The sequence below is a fragment of the Pungitius pungitius genome, chromosome 21 (assembly GCF_949316345.1).
Source record: "Pungitius pungitius chromosome 21, fPunPun2.1, whole genome shotgun sequence".
Taxonomy (NCBI): Eukaryota; Metazoa; Chordata; class Actinopteri; order Perciformes; family Gasterosteidae; genus Pungitius; species Pungitius pungitius.
Genome location: NC_084920.1, coordinates 15,236,444 through 15,251,331, shown reverse-complemented (window position 1 = coordinate 15,251,331; position 14,888 = coordinate 15,236,444). Strand labels below are relative to the sequence as shown.

Sequence of the window (14,888 nt, the reverse complement as noted above, 5' to 3'; positions counted from 1 at the left end):
GGAACCTGAAGAAAAGTAAGAGAAAGGCGGGATAAAAACCTTGCGCTGAGGCATTCAGAGCCAGTCGATTGGTGGGTGGAGCAGTGGAGGAGGTGCTGCTCTGCACAGTCACTTGGGCTGGCTGGCTGATTAGGTGGTGCTGCACTCCGCTAGACACCAGGTGCATCACATTACCTGGGGGGAGGGAGGGAGAGGCATACCGTTTTTATTTCATAATAATAAGAGCACATCCAAAATGGGGATGTATTTTCAATGGATTCCAGATAATTTCCAATCAAAAATCCCATTGATTGATCAGTTAAAGGGGCCTGTGCCTTAGTGTCGGAAGGCTTTGTGCGAATAAACTGACCCTGAACTGGGCGTGGAGAAGCTGCAGGGACCTGGTGGATCTGGGCTCCGGACAGAGTCAGTTTGTTGCCCTGAAGCTGGAAGGTGACGGGTTTACTTCCCTGACACGACGACACGGGCCGACCCGCCAGAGAGGCCAGCTGGGCGATGCTCACCACCTCCCCGGCTGAGGTAGCAACAACAACAAAAAAAAACACAAGAGGATGTAGATCAGTAACATTCAGAATAGTGAAAGTCTCAAGAGTCGAGCTAGAGGCCCTTAAAGTTGCAGAGTGTTCACTCACAAGGCAGCCTGGCTTGCATATCCGGACTGAGCAGAACCCTCTGGGGCAGGACGCTGCCAGGGTTGGGTCCAGGAAGGACCGGGATGGCGGCTGCGCAGGAAGCAGCGGGGGGGCGTACGGTCAGCACCGGCCTCGGACCGCCGGACCGCACTGCGATCTGAGCAGCGGGGTGCATGGAGGGGCGAGGTGCGGCAGCCGTTGTCACTGTACACACCACTAAAAAGGAAAAAAACGCAGATGGGGGGGGGGGATACTTAATGTACAATGGTGTGTTGAACAATATATTCCCATCAAGGTTAAAAAATTATCCTTTATCCTGGAACCATAATTATCATTTTGTGTTTGAACGATGGGTCAAAATACTCGGACATAGCGTTCAGGCTTCACTTGCCTTGTTGGACCACGGGAGCAGGTTGAGGAGCAGAGGAGACCTCGGGGACTGGAGGAGGTTTGGGGTTCTGTGCTGCTGGAGGTACGGAGCAGGTTGGTTTGTTTATCAGAAGTCGGTTTTCACTTTTCGGAGGTGGCTGGAACATCCTGAAACACACAAACACACACAATAATTTGTATTAATCTAACAGACTCACTACAGCTGTTTTATGTGCCAAGACAGCTTTTAACAGCTCTTCACGTATAAGCAGTTGTCCCGTTTACCTGTTGACCTTCATGCGGACCGGTCTGGGTCTCGGAGGGGGGTCAGGGGACTCCAGGATCTCCTGGATGAGTTGGCGGCGGACCTTGTGACGTGGCAGGAAGACGTCCGCCTGGTACCGGGACACGCGGGTCTCCAAACCCACAAGGTCAAACATGGAAAGGTCGCAGCGCTGAGGACGCGAAAGAAAAAGTGTCACATCATCACAACGTTGAGTCATCGGGCAAATGCCTCCCTCGGCGCACCACTGACCTTCAGAGGAGAGACCTCCAGGGCGTCGTGCACCAGGGAGGCCGTGTGGAAAACGATGGGCTTGGTGATGAAGGGCGACTGGATGGGGCGGGGGTCGAACAGGTTCGGGTGGTTGCACACTTTGCGGAGCTGCATCAGGATGTTGATCACAGACATGAAGTGACCGCTGGCCAGCGTCTCCCGGGTCCTTTCAATCAGAGCGGAGAGACAAAACTATTGATACCAGGGCAGTGAGAAACACCAGGACTCCTCTGGAAATGATGAAGATGAGGTTGCAAAAGGGTAAACAGGGGTTTGTCGTGTGAATTGAAACCTTACAAGGTCTTGACCGTAGCTTCAAACTATTCCGAACATTACATGATGATAACTAGGGCTGTTAAAATGAACGTGTTAATCTATGCACCAGAGTTAATTATTGAGAGTCGAGACTGAATACTTGATCATGTTATATTGTCGTCCTTTAAAAAAAAAACAACTGAGACACAAACTTCAGGTTGGATTCATTGGTTTGTGGGAATTCTCCTTCCGGACTTACGAGGCCTGGGCCATGAAGTCGTCGTAGAGGAACCGCTGCCTCTTGGAGAGACGGCAGCGGACCACATGCTCGTATTTCTTAGGCATCTGCTTCTCCACGTCGATCTTGATCCTCCTGAGCAGGAAGGGCCTCAGCACCTTGTGGAGCCTCTTGACCAGGCCCTCGTTGTACTCCTGGCTTCCCTCGATCATCCCCGTCAGCGGGTTGGAGAACCACTCCTTGAACTCGCGGTGGGACTGAAAGACGTGCGGCATGAGGAAGTGCATCAGAGACCACAGCTCCATCAGGCTGTTCTGGAGGGGGGTTCCCGTCAGCAGCAGTCGCCGGTGGCTGAGGAGAAGAAAAGAACATCGAAGACCTTTAAAATGCATGCAGGGAGATTGAGGCAGCCGCGATCGGAAAGGATGCATTGATTGATTGATTGATTTTATTCTTAACACTCTCCCTTTAGTTTTGGTCTCGAGAGAATCATTTGACCGAATCAGAGTTTGGGGACTCAATGGGGGCCTTTGACCTCTGAGCTGTTTTTTTGACCAACACAGAAGAAGCAGCTTGTATGCGGAAGCTACACATTGGAGCTTTGTGTTACAGTGAATTATGCTCACAGTCAAATGATGGTGAATTGACAGTAATTTCCTTTTGTGAGACTGGCGGGTTAACATTCACAGCGAGGGGTAAACAGTTTTAAGCGCTCCGGTGTGTTTTGGGGATGGCCGTTTGTGACCAGCAGCTCAATTTTCACGCCTGTTCAGCTTTTCCACCCACAGGCCTGATTTCCAAGAAGAAATTCATGATTATTTCAGTCCCTTTGGTTATTATATCATACAGCTGGCAATAATATTATATAATTTCTGTGTACTCTACTTTGGAAAGAAATGGACAAAATTACACCTAAAATACAAAGATTTTTAGCCGTTTTCTTAAACGTTTTACATAACATTCAACGCGCCTGTCATGAAAAAGTAACCCGTCCAGCTTCACCGCTGAGAGCAGTGATGACGTCTGTCTCTTTCTTAAATTTGGCAAAACTTTGGATTCCATCAGATTTTCTAACTGAGTCTCTACTGACCTGTTGAAGTTCAGCAGGCTCTGCCAACGCTGCGACTTGAAGTTCTTGATGTTTTGGGCCTCGTCCAGAATCAGGTACCGCCAGGACTTTCGGCGGAAGGCCTGGTGATCCTGCAGCACCAGCTTGTAGGAAGTGATGCACACGTGAAAGGCGTTGGGCTTAGTCCAGCCCTGATGGGGGGGGGGGGGAATAAATAAAACAATGGACAGTCAAGTACGACTCAAAAGTGACAAGAAACATTTGCATCAGGTTCATGAAGATAACATTTTGAAAACAAACCTGTCACAATAACATAATACCTAGGCCGAACATAAGGCTTTAGGGGCACTAAAAGGTGTTACCTGTCTCTTTAGCTTTCGCTCCTTTTGACTGCCAAAGTAGGTTAGGATTTTAAAGCCGGGACACCAGCGTTTCAGCTCCATCTCCCAGTTCAACATCACACTGGTGGGGACGATGATGAGGTGAGGGCCCCAGTTACCTGAACACAATATGTCAAATGATAAAAGCAGCTAGAAAAGAAGGAACATTCGTGTTTAACTCTCTAAAAATAAATTGCCCGTTTGTATAAATGGTATTAAAAAGCCCTAGGATCCATTTTTTTTTTGTGTACCTTTTTCACAGGCGAGGTGAGCCAGCAAAGCGATGGTCTGGATGGTCTTGCCCAAACCCATCTCGTCAGCTAGAATGCCGTTTAGCTTTTTCTCGTACATGGTGACCAGCCAGTCGAGTCCGATGTGCTGGTACTCTCGCAGCGTGCCGTGAAGCAGGAACGGGATGGGGGTCTTGACCTTTTAATAGAAAAGAGAAAATGAAGGGTCCAGGTTGAGTGATTACTCAAACTCATGAACTACGAGAACATTAAAAAAGGGAAAGCAGATGTAGCAGGCGGGGGGGGGGGGGGGGGGGGTTCAAACAGACTGTCTCTTTCCACAACAGATCATGGCAGAAATAACCAGTAGAACAGCTTTAAACATGTTGTGATGTTGGAAAGCCAATCGTGGGCGTGTTGGTGTTCGTGACATCATTTGGAGGCTTTTCACCAGATCCGCTGGATGAATCTACTTTACTACAGCAACTCCAAACAAATGAACATTTCAATTGTGATTTAATTGCAATAACCACATTTAAACGTTACGTTGTTTGGAAATTATTAGTTGGCTTTGATAAGAAACTCACTACAAGATAATTAGTCTGAAATAAAGAAGCAAAGCTGTTGATTATAGTTTCTTTTAGTCTTTGCTGAAATAAGAGGTACCGTTGTAGAGCTCATGGTCCCCACAGAAGGCTTCAAACTCCATTACTGATCGACTTGGGGTGAAAATATTCCCTCTCGACTGACCTTTGTAGTAGCCAGCGTGTAGCCTTTGGGCTGCAGACTCTCTGCTGTCGCAGCGATGTGGCTGATCTCCTTCTTGGGCCGCGAGCTGGAGGAGGGGGGGCTGTTGTCCCCCTCCTTCAGCAACACCTCCATCCCTTCATCGCCGCAGCAGTCCTCCTCCTCACTCTCCTCGTCCTCCTGCTCCTCCTCCTCTTCCTGCTCCTCCTCCTCCTCCTCCTCCTCCTCCTCACTATCGTCCTCTGCTCCGCTGTCTCCTTGGGAATCTGAGAAGTATGTGAAGTAGTGGTATTAAGTACAAGTAGGTAGCCTGCAATAAAAGAAGCACGCACAAATGAGCTGCTTCTCACCGGAAGACGAGCTGTTGCTTTCTGCGTCACTCTCGTCTTCCTCGGTCTCTTCCTCCTCGTCCCCAGACACCTCCGAATCGGAGCCGTCTTTGGAGCCAGATGCAGACGGGGCCTCAAAGTCGGAGGCGTACGCTCCTTTGTACTTTTCCAGCAACTCCTCAACGCTCATGTCACCTACGAGGGCGGGAAAATGTTGTAAAAAAACAGTTTCTAAACTCCTGTGAGTGGTATTTAGTGACGTCTGTTATACCACACAACTAAATATTTTAAACTTGTGTGCAGAGACCATATTTAAAAAAAAACATTGACTTGGACATTTTGGCACATTTGAGAACTTGCATTTGTCCTCTGAGCATCAAAGTTGATTCTGAAGTAGTAAAGAAGAACCCAAATCTTTATGAAATTATACAAATAAAACCGTGAAACGTTTTGTGGTGAGGCCTTAAAGAGGCAAAAGAAACTTCAATTTAAAACTAGGGCTGTCAAAAATAGCGCGTTAACGGCGTTAATTAGCTGTTTGTTGTTAATTACGTAAATTTTTTTGACGCATTTCACGCATGCGTAGTGTGACAAATGATTCAGGTCAGGAAATTGACTCTTCTTCTAGGGAATGCACTTCATCCTTTACAACACATTACTGCCACCTGCAGGCATATGTCAGGCCGTCAGGTTCAGCAAGTCAGAGACCCGCCCCTCCCCCCCCCTCCCTCCCCTCTTTGCAGCGCCAGTCGTTCTAATCGCCGCGCTCGACTTCAAGGTGTAACCTTTATTATTGTTCGGTCTGAAACAGCGCGCCCAGTGACGGGTGGTGCAGCAATATTGTTGTTCGGGTGGAAATCGGGAGAAAGGTCGGTCCGGGAGATTTTCGGGAGGGGCTTTGAAATTCGGGAGGGTTGACATGTCTGGTCATGTCTGGTCATCGCAGCCCTGGACCATCAGGAGCACAAACTCACAGCAGAGTGGGATAAACTGCAGAGGCTCGAGACCCTTCTAGAGCCATGCAGGGAAATCAGTCTGTAACTTATCAAATAACATTGCTTTGATTATTTGATAATAATCTGTGCATTATTTTTTTGATTATTTAAAAAAAAATCAAATATCAATAACATGTATTTATGTAAAAAATAATAATGATGATAATAATTATGTATCTGTGTCCTGTTATTTATCTTTAGTATGCATTTCAGAAAGAAAAAATGGTTAGGATTCAGGTGTGATTAATCATGATTAATCCACTGAAAATTCTGATTAATTTGATTAAAATTTTTAATCATTTGACAGCCCTATTTAAAACACATTTCTCCTACTGGTTTTCAAATGTTATGTAAGTGATTCAAACCGTGAGTTAAAGCCATTAACGCAGTAAACAGACATCAAAGGAGCACTTGAAAAGTCTTCAAATCAAAAACATAAAAACAGGCTCTTTAACACTTTTTTTGTTCATCAATACCTTCTTTGGCCAAGTCGTCCAGCTCCTCTGCATGATCCACCTGACCCTCGACCTTCTCCTGGGCGGCGATGGTGTCCTCCTCATCCTGAGCTGGAGGAAGAAGCAACAATATGTGTAACATCTCTGACTGCACCTCAACAAAATACACATTAACAAGAGTTTAGTGATAGTTTCTTGCGCTATAGGGAGCCTTACCATCTTCTTCATTGGCAGTGAATTCACCATCCTCTTCCACCGATGAAGAGGTTACATCAGAGCATTCCTCATCAGAGCCCGTCTCCTATTGGAGCCAACCAATGTTACTGTTATTATTTACAATCTTTATACAGACTTCTTATTGGCATTACCATCGACATCTATTTAAGTGTTATTATGTAGCTTTAATAAGGTAACAGTGAAGGTTCTTTTTCACACAATAGCATCTCGCAGATGCTGCAGATTTGTCCCGTGCTCATCTATGTTGCAAATCTCCCATTCCACCACATCCCAAAGGTGCTCTACTGGATTGAGATCTGGTGATGACGAGTACAGTGAACGCATTGTGACATGGTGCATTATCCTGCTGGAAGTAGCCATCAGAAGATGGTACACAGTGATCATAAAGAGATGGACGTGGTCAGCAACAACAAATCAGGTAGGCTGCAGCATTTAAACGATGCTCAATTGGTACTAAAGGTGCCCAAAGTGTCCCAAGAAAATGTTGCGCACACACACCGTCACACGACCAGCCTTAACCTTCTGAACCATCTGAATGTCGCAGCTCGAGACTCATCAGACCAGGCAATGTTTTTCCTATCATCTGTTGTCCAATTTTGGTGAGCCTGTGTGAATTGTGGTTAGTTTCCTGTTCTTAGTGCCACCAGGTGAGGTCTTTTGCTGATGCTCGATTTGAACTTAGCAATTTCTGTTAACAAGCAATTGAACAGGTGTACCTAATAAAGTGGCCGGGGAGTGGATTTGTATTTAAACGTCTAAAGTGACAAGACTATCCACTCAGTACCTGTGCCAGCTTGAGGGTGCTGAGTAACTGGTCCAGGGGCAGCAGGCCCTCCTCCTTCAGCAGCTCGATCTCCCTGCGATGGCTCTCTGCATCGTTGCCCTCCTGCTGCTCCTCCACCTCGATGGTCTCCTCGTCGTCCTCCTCCTCACAGGGAGGCTCAAAGTCTCTGTCTGCACCGACAAAACAAGGACTCCTTTTTGTAATGCAAAATGACTCGCGCTTGCTGGATATTCAGCGCAGCAGCAAGGAAACAGGCGTTTGATAGATCGGGTTCATGAGACACCACGTGGAGGCTAAACTGCAGTGCTCAAAGACAAGAAACTTCAGTTATTGGAAGCAATTTCAAAAGACACCTTTTGTGTGAACTTGCAATACTTGATGGTAAAACAGACTGATCAAACTCTTTAAAAAAAAAAAAAAACCTTGCCCGATATTTACTTGACTACTAATATGAGCCACCACCATGTCTAAGGAAACAAAAGTCACCTTCACGGTTCGGCAATCAACTGCCAACAATAAAATGAGACTCGTCTGACAGGTCCGACGAGCCTGCAGCCCGGCGGGTGCCAAGTAACGTTCGGCACGTATCCGTGGGAACGCTGTGCCGGACAGAGCACATGACAACTCCTCACGCCTCAGACATTTCAAAACACTCCTCACCATCCTCGTCGGTGGCAGACGGCGCAGATTTTTGGGGAGTCTGAGATACGTGCTCAGGTTCGGCTTCAGCTGGCTGGCTGGGCGCCAGTGACTGGCTGAGGAGGTCCGAGTATTTCTCCGTCTGGCCGACAATGAAGTCCAGCTGTAGGTCCAAAGCCTTCTTCCTCTTCTCTTCCAGTCGGGACTGTTGCTTGTACTGTACCACCTTAGTTGAGAAAGAGACAACATGGCTGTTTAGGTGGAATACTTGCAAGTATATATAAATATTTTGTTTTTCTCATTTATTTAGTGTGTGCATGCATGTGTCACGCAGTGCTTTTCAAATCTCATCTTCCACAGCCAGAATGTTTTGTTTGCTCGTTTTTTTTAAAGATGAATCATCTGTACCTTCTCCACGCTGCTCCAGAAGGCCCGGACCTCCTTTGCGATTGAGGAGGCAACTCTTCTGATCTTTGAGTGCTCATCTCTCTTGGCCTTTTCTTCTTTCTGCCTCAAGTCCTCATGGTGTCTCATCACCATTCGTACCACCTAAAAAAAAAAAAAGAACACATCAAAACACATAATCTAAAAGCATACCGGTAAAAACGCTTATTTCCAGATACAAAAACAAGCTCCACCCACCTTTCTCGCCACGCCCCTCTTCCACCGTCTCTCCTGAGCAAAGTCGGCGGAGAGCCACTGCATCTCCTCGCACAGGTAGTCCCAGTGCACCTTGGGCCGCGGCGGCTCCGTCAGGCGGGTGAGGCGCTTCGTCGACCAGAAGCCCTCCCGCTTCAGCGACTGGGTTCGATGCTCGATGTCCGCTTCCTACGGACACACAGCGGCCAAAACCACTCAGTGAACCCTGCCAACGCATTAACGAGCTACAACTATGTTCCTGTAGAATGTGAGAGGTGGGTGAAAAAAACAAAACAAAAACAACGGCACACAGCAGTTAGCATGTTTGTGTATTCTGTAGTACAGAGATAACGGCATGCTAACATATGTGCAAATCTGCTTCTCCAAGACTTTTCTCCATCAGGACTGTTTAGATCAACTTGTTAAAAATCTAAAGTTTAGTTGAAGAAAAGTGTTGAGTCCAAGTGTCTCATCAACACACAAAGTGTTACAAGTTTATTTAAAGGCATTTTTACTTGAATAGACAATTGTTCTCAGTCTGTAAAAAGGAAGTGAGAGGTTGAACGTCGACAGTGAGATTAACGTACGTCTCAGAGCCATCACTTTGTGATGTGTGGAGAATAAAAAGTATTATTCTTATACACCGCTGCCTTGCTTCTAAAAATAGAATACAACGCATTATTATTAGGCACGAGCACAAAAGGACATATTGTTCAAATGTATATTATTATTATCATACAAGGTGCTTGGGAGACTGGTCAGCGCTTGAAATTTGGAGGACAAAGCAGTCGGCATGAATTCCTCTGGGAGGTCTGCACTAAACCAAACAGGAAGTCGGCCATTTTGTGTTTTATGACGGTTACACAGCAAAAACTGGATAACAAGTTTTCAAAATTACACTTTCCATCTTCAATGTATTTACTGTATTTTAAGGGCTCGCTCACATGTTTAGCCAGCTCTGCCATGCCCGTGTGGCGCTCTCCGCGGGGTCGCTGAGGGGTGGCGGCCTGATCCGGCGGGGAGGAGGAGGAGGAACTGTAGCCGCCGACGGAGGTAGGAGACACAAACTTCCCGTGAGGCCCCCGTAGAGGCGAGGACTTGTCCCGCCGCTGGCTGGACAAGTCGCTGGAGGGCGAGGGGCCCGGGTAAGAAGGGAAAGCGGAGGGCGAGACGGGAGACGCATTCTCGTTGATCCTGTCCGCAATCCACTGGCTCACCTGAGGGCCGTGGGAGAAAAACGGTGAGGCAAAAGAAAGCAGATTTGCTGCGATAAAAGGCGTATGCATGAGAAAGCTTAGTAGCACACATCCAGACACGGCCCAGAACTATAAACCCGCCATCTGTTACTCTTCCTTCAGCTTTCTTCTCATGCAGAATTCAAATCAAATAGCAGGAGGATGGTCTTTTTTTTCCCTCTCTTTTTTTTTTAAGTCAGTGAAAATATGCAGACTTACTTAACGTGCACAACATGATGGTGTAATAACAGACTCGTCTCTTTGAGGGGTTGACTAACAAGTTACAGAAGTCGACCTTCACTCCAAGTAGAAGCAGCGAAGATGACCGACACAGAACCGGAGACGCCACGAGACGAGCGAGCTCCTTCTACACTGAGGGAATGCGGAGTTGGCTTTCACCCTCAGGGAGACATAATAACCCTGGTTGCGCTTTCATTGTGCCTTTAAGTCGATGAATCATAAGGTGAATTATGAGCCTTGTGCTTTTACTTGCATCTGTGAGTTTTTCCTTTTAGGTCAATTTTCTCCTGCATAATGGAAATTTTTATGCATCTTTGAATGCAGTGCAAAGAGCACCCATTCCACTGAATCTTCAACAGGTGATAGGACGCCCAGAAACTGAACTTCATGAGTATTAACCACATACTAGTTCATAAAGGGCCGTGGTGATACCTTTGAAGGAGAGCTGGGGGTCATCTCGCTCTCCGTCTTGTCAGCATCCGGCTCTTCGTCGCTGCCCTCCTCCGGGCTGCTGATCTGTCCCGAAGCGGTTTCCTGGGCCTCGGGATCCTGTTCCATGTCCTCGCTCTCTTCCTCGTCGTAGGCGGAGCCCGCCGCGGCCTCGCTCTCCACCGATGCCGGGAGCACGCAAAGTACGTTGGTTGTCGGAGCACAGCCGGGGGCGGCGGCATTGGCTGCACTCGAACTTTGTGCAGCGGTTAAGGCCTCGTTGTCAGATTTGTTCGGTGACGTTCTGGGGGAGACGGGTGCGGTCTGATCCGGGTGAAGCGCGTCACAACTTGTGGCGGGCAAAGACGTTTTATCAACTGAGCACTGCGTTTGGGGAAGGCAGTAGGCGGACAGGGTGTCCGACCAGGAGCTGTGGGCATTGGCCAGTTTGCCGGACGGATTCTGTTGACCGGACGCTGGGGCCGAAAGGGAGGCAGGGTGTTTCAGGAGGGGAATTTCTCCCAGTTTGAGAAGGAGCAGCTTTGGATTTATGAAACCAGAGGAACGGTTGGCGGCGAGAGCCTCCGGTTTGGTTTCGGCCGCCACGCAAAAGCTCTTGATGCACCGCGATGGAGTCTCTGTCGAAGCTGTGGCCCCATCCCGTGAGGAATCCAAGGCCTCGCGCACTACGGCGCCCGCAACAGTCTGACCGGCGAGAACCACTGGGGATATGAAAGACATCGCCCCCACTTCCTGTTTAGTGGGAACCGTTTCAACTGCAGGAGATTCACTCACTTCCTGTGATGTTACCATTTGTGGTCCAACTTCTGCCTCTTCTACAGCGAACGTGTCGGCCGCAACTTCAACTAACCGAACCTCCCCCGAGTTTACCACCTCACCGGCTCGCTCCGCTTCCAACACCAAATGCTGCCCGACAGCAGCTGAACTAGAGGTTTGTACGAACAGATTAGTGGAATTGCTGTTTGATGCAGTCAAGGGCTGCTGGGAAATAATGACAGCGGCGCCGTGGGTAACGGTGCCGTCAGACGGATCTAGCTCCTCTTTGACGATGTACTCTTCGGCGTGTTCGAGCAACGCGTTGAATAAGTTTACCTCGTAGCCCGGAGAGTGAGGCACCAGCGCACTGCTGCTGCTGGCGCACACCGTCTCCTCTGCAACCTCCTCCACCAGGGTGCAGAACTGGTACACCTCCACACGCTGAGAGTCCAACTCTATGGCCGCCTGCACGCCGTCTTCGTACAGCTTGGGCTCCCCGGCGGCGAGGCCGGCGCTCAGCTCGTTGATGATGGCGGCTTCGCAGACGCTGCCGTCTTCCCGTTGCAGCAGGAAGCTCTGGTTCAGGTGCATGTTGGTCCAATCCCCGGTGATGTGTGCATCCTCTCTGACGACCACGATTTCTTCCGCTGCGGCCGAATGCACAAGCTCGGGGGTCGCTGTTGTTGTTGTTGTTGTTGTTTCCGGGACTCCGTCAGCAGGGAGAGACTTTTCTGGTTCGACGGCCAGTCCCGCGGAAGAAGAGTCAGAGGAGCCCTCCTGCGTGGAGTAGCACTCTGGCAGCACCGTGAAGTCGTGCGAGGAGGAGTTGGGTTGCTCTTCCATCACAATAGTCTCCAACTGCACTCCTTCGAGTTGATCGCAAGTCCTCTGGACGTCGGCGTCTTTAGGAGGCCGTTCCCTCGCCTCTCCGGTCTCGAGCGTTTCAGCAGATGATGGTTGCCTATCTTTGTGAGACGCGTCAACAAGCTTCGTTGCACCATCAAACATTTCCACGGGTTCCAAACAATTTGCTTTTTGTATCTCTCCGGTGAGGTCGGGATGTGCGTTTGACAGGTCAGTTTGTTTAATGTCGCAGGTGCCCGATGCGGGTAAAGGGGGCAGAGATGAAAGTGGGTCCCTGGCAGACACCTCCAGAGGTTCCGCGGTGTCTCGGACTTTGAAGCCAACAACTGGTTGGGGGACAGATGGAGATGATGCTGTGAAACGGATTTGAGATTTGGGGAGGAGAATATTTTCGCCTGCATGCGCTTTTCCACCACGTTCCACGTTTGTTCCAGTCTCTTGATTATATTCCAACGTGACAGACCGTTTCTCCGTAGTCCCCGAAGTAACCAAAAGTCCGGCCATCTCTCCAGGTGTCTGAACCTGGTTTGTCTGACTATTTGAGGGGCTTCGCTCTTTATCAGTTTGTGACCCGTATTGCAACCCTTGCAAGGGGCTAACGATCTGGGTATCTGCGGCGCGTGGGGGACAGAGGGGAGCGGGAGGTCTTTGCATCCCAGTGGAGGAACTGAGGAGGGGCGTCGACAAAGACCTCGAAACTCCGACGCAGCTGACCTCGCTGCGGATTGGGAGAAGCTGAGGGGCGCTGTCCGCGCCGGGGAACGCCGAATCGTCGGTGCTCTGCGGCGGTGGCACAGCGTACAGACGGGCAAGCGGAGGGACCGGGCGGGGGGCAGCCGCGACCGGCTGCGGGCCACGCTTAGGCGACTCCCCAGCCACATTCTGTGCAGCCTGGGGGTTTCCACCCAGCACATCCACAGCCGGAGGGGCACGCTGCCGCACCACCTCCTCCCCGGTGCGTCCTTCCTCTGCGCTGCTCCGGCTACACACTGCACCTGTGGGAGACACAGGTTGTTAAACAAGTGTCTGGACCAAGGAAATGAACATAACTTGGCAGTGATGTTAATAAAACTAAATATATTGTATTGATAAAGTAGGCAGTTCTTTGTATGGTTCACGATCTTAGAGGAAACATTGCAAACAAAAGAAAGTCAGCTGACATGGAGAGTGTGCATGTATGCATGTATGTATGTTTAGCAACTTCTCACCTGTCTGTGGTGTGAGACACAGATCTTCTGTGCTTTCTACTTCCAGGATGCTGAAATTAGGGTCCCTTACACATATTCTGTGGAGGCAAAATCAAACAACCTCATTATCTAGAAATCAAACTGCACAGATTTTCGCTTCAGGATTTATAACGTGCTAGCATTGCATATATGTACGCTTTTCAAGAATAATAATAATAATGATGATAATTAAATTGTGGTAATACCCCTCGGTGTTTGCATTTTGCCGCGGTCGCCCCACGGGAAGGGGGTTTGGGAAACCCTGCAGCACGCGCTCACAGCCTTAAAGCCGGTGCGACCAGGCGCGCAGGTGCGTTTTATCTACCTTTGGTAAATCGCATCTTTATTCAGTGGTCACGTTGTGCATTGGACCGATACGGACGGATGGAATCGACTCCCCCCCCCCTCCTCCTCGTTTATCTTGACGTGATCAATAACTACCACCAGCTGGGAGCCGCGAATCGTCACAAAAAAAGACCCATTGAAACGGTCGCAGGCTAACGCCCGCTAGTTTGGCTAGTGTGGTTAGCTGGCTAGCGTGGATAGCTGGCTAGCGTTAGCTTCCACACAACAACATACTGCTCGGGGTGGCACTAAATAAAGAGAAAAGGACCGCTGCTAACTAGCGGGATAGAGGAGTTACTCGGGGTGCGTTCGTTTTATGCGCAGGCGCCCCATCATCCCCATGCTTACGTAACGCTCTAGCCCCTCAAAGAAGCCCGATTGTGCCGACACATTTGAGTAAGTTACTTTGCCAAGAGAACCACAGAAATCATCTGAAAAGTCGCATTAAAACCCCGCTTCTGCATGCACTACCACACAGAGAGGGGAGGGGGGGGGGCAATCACTCGTGACGTCATTGTGTGGGGTCAAATCTCGTCTAAGCGAAAATAAATAGGTTAAATTAGTCAGTATTAGCCGCTAATGCATATCGCTTTCAGAACAAGTGAAAAATGAGAAAACAAAACATTGTTATAAACTTCCATACACATTTTGCAATGATTACACGGGGGGGATTTAGGGGGACCAACTCAGGCCAACGGCTTGCTCTTTAAAAGCGACACAAGGAAAAGTTGATTTAATTACAACGTTTTTCGTTTAAATTAGAATGTGTTCAGTGTCGAAGAGTTTTACGCTGGTTTCCGGTCTCGGCTCGAAGGTAGTGTCTACACACTTCGATTAAGTAAACGGTAAAATAGGAGCAAGTGAAATGAAGTCCGATTGTGTCGTTTCGTTAGTCCGAGCCCCCCCTTTGATTCCCCCGTTACTTCCTCCTTGCCCTCCTCCCTCTCCAATGCCGCCATCTTAAGTTCCCACCTACCTGAAATTTCCGACCGATTTTCTTTTACTAAATTCTCGTTGAAGGAGTCGTCATCCGCGCAAGATCGTACTCAATCCGTAATGCCAGTAATCCAAACTGTCTCCCGGTACCCAACGAGGTACCACTAGGTCGGTGGGAAGAAGTTAAAATACGGACCGGGGAGAGACTGGGTTTCGGCGCAGAATGTAGCGGTCGCGGGGAGGGGACTTTACGCAGCGAAATGGTGGAGAGACGGCTGCTGC

General features: G+C 48.9%; 1 protein-coding gene across 2 annotated transcripts in view; it reads right to left on the bottom strand.

Moving 5' to 3' along the window:
* Positions 1-14,888, bottom strand: part of srcap (Snf2-related CREBBP activator protein) — a 26,545-nt gene extending 11,657 nt beyond the window's left edge. The window contains exons 1-22 of one of the 2 annotated variants that reach the window (XM_062560166.1): positions 14,647-14,888; positions 13,308-13,384; positions 10,462-13,094; positions 9,499-9,771; positions 8,558-8,743; positions 8,324-8,464; positions 7,937-8,141; positions 7,277-7,446; positions 6,472-6,556; positions 6,277-6,366; positions 4,827-5,000; positions 4,480-4,742; positions 3,751-3,928; positions 3,482-3,618; positions 3,141-3,310; positions 2,072-2,401; positions 1,537-1,723; positions 1,287-1,456; positions 1,024-1,169; positions 633-848; positions 350-514; positions 40-174 (exon numbers count right to left, since the gene is read on the bottom strand). In XM_062560166.1, coding sequence (XP_062416150.1) covers positions 40-174; positions 350-514; positions 633-848; positions 1,024-1,169; positions 1,287-1,456; positions 1,537-1,723; positions 2,072-2,401; positions 3,141-3,310; positions 3,482-3,618; positions 3,751-3,928; positions 4,480-4,742; positions 4,827-5,000; positions 6,277-6,366; positions 6,472-6,556; positions 7,277-7,446; positions 7,937-8,141; positions 8,324-8,464; positions 8,558-8,743; positions 9,499-9,771; positions 10,462-12,753 — 5,713 coding nt within the window. In that variant the 5' untranslated portion in view covers positions 12,754-13,094; positions 13,308-13,384; positions 14,647-14,888. Of the gene's footprint in view, positions 1-39; positions 175-349; positions 515-632; positions 849-1,023; positions 1,170-1,286; positions 1,457-1,536; positions 1,724-2,071; positions 2,402-3,140; positions 3,311-3,481; positions 3,619-3,750; positions 3,929-4,479; positions 4,743-4,826; positions 5,001-6,276; positions 6,367-6,471; positions 6,557-7,276; positions 7,447-7,936; positions 8,142-8,323; positions 8,465-8,557; positions 8,744-9,498; positions 9,772-10,461; positions 13,095-13,307; positions 13,385-13,531; positions 14,130-14,646 lie in introns of those variants that run through there. The other variant, XM_062560167.1, reaches the window with a different exon arrangement.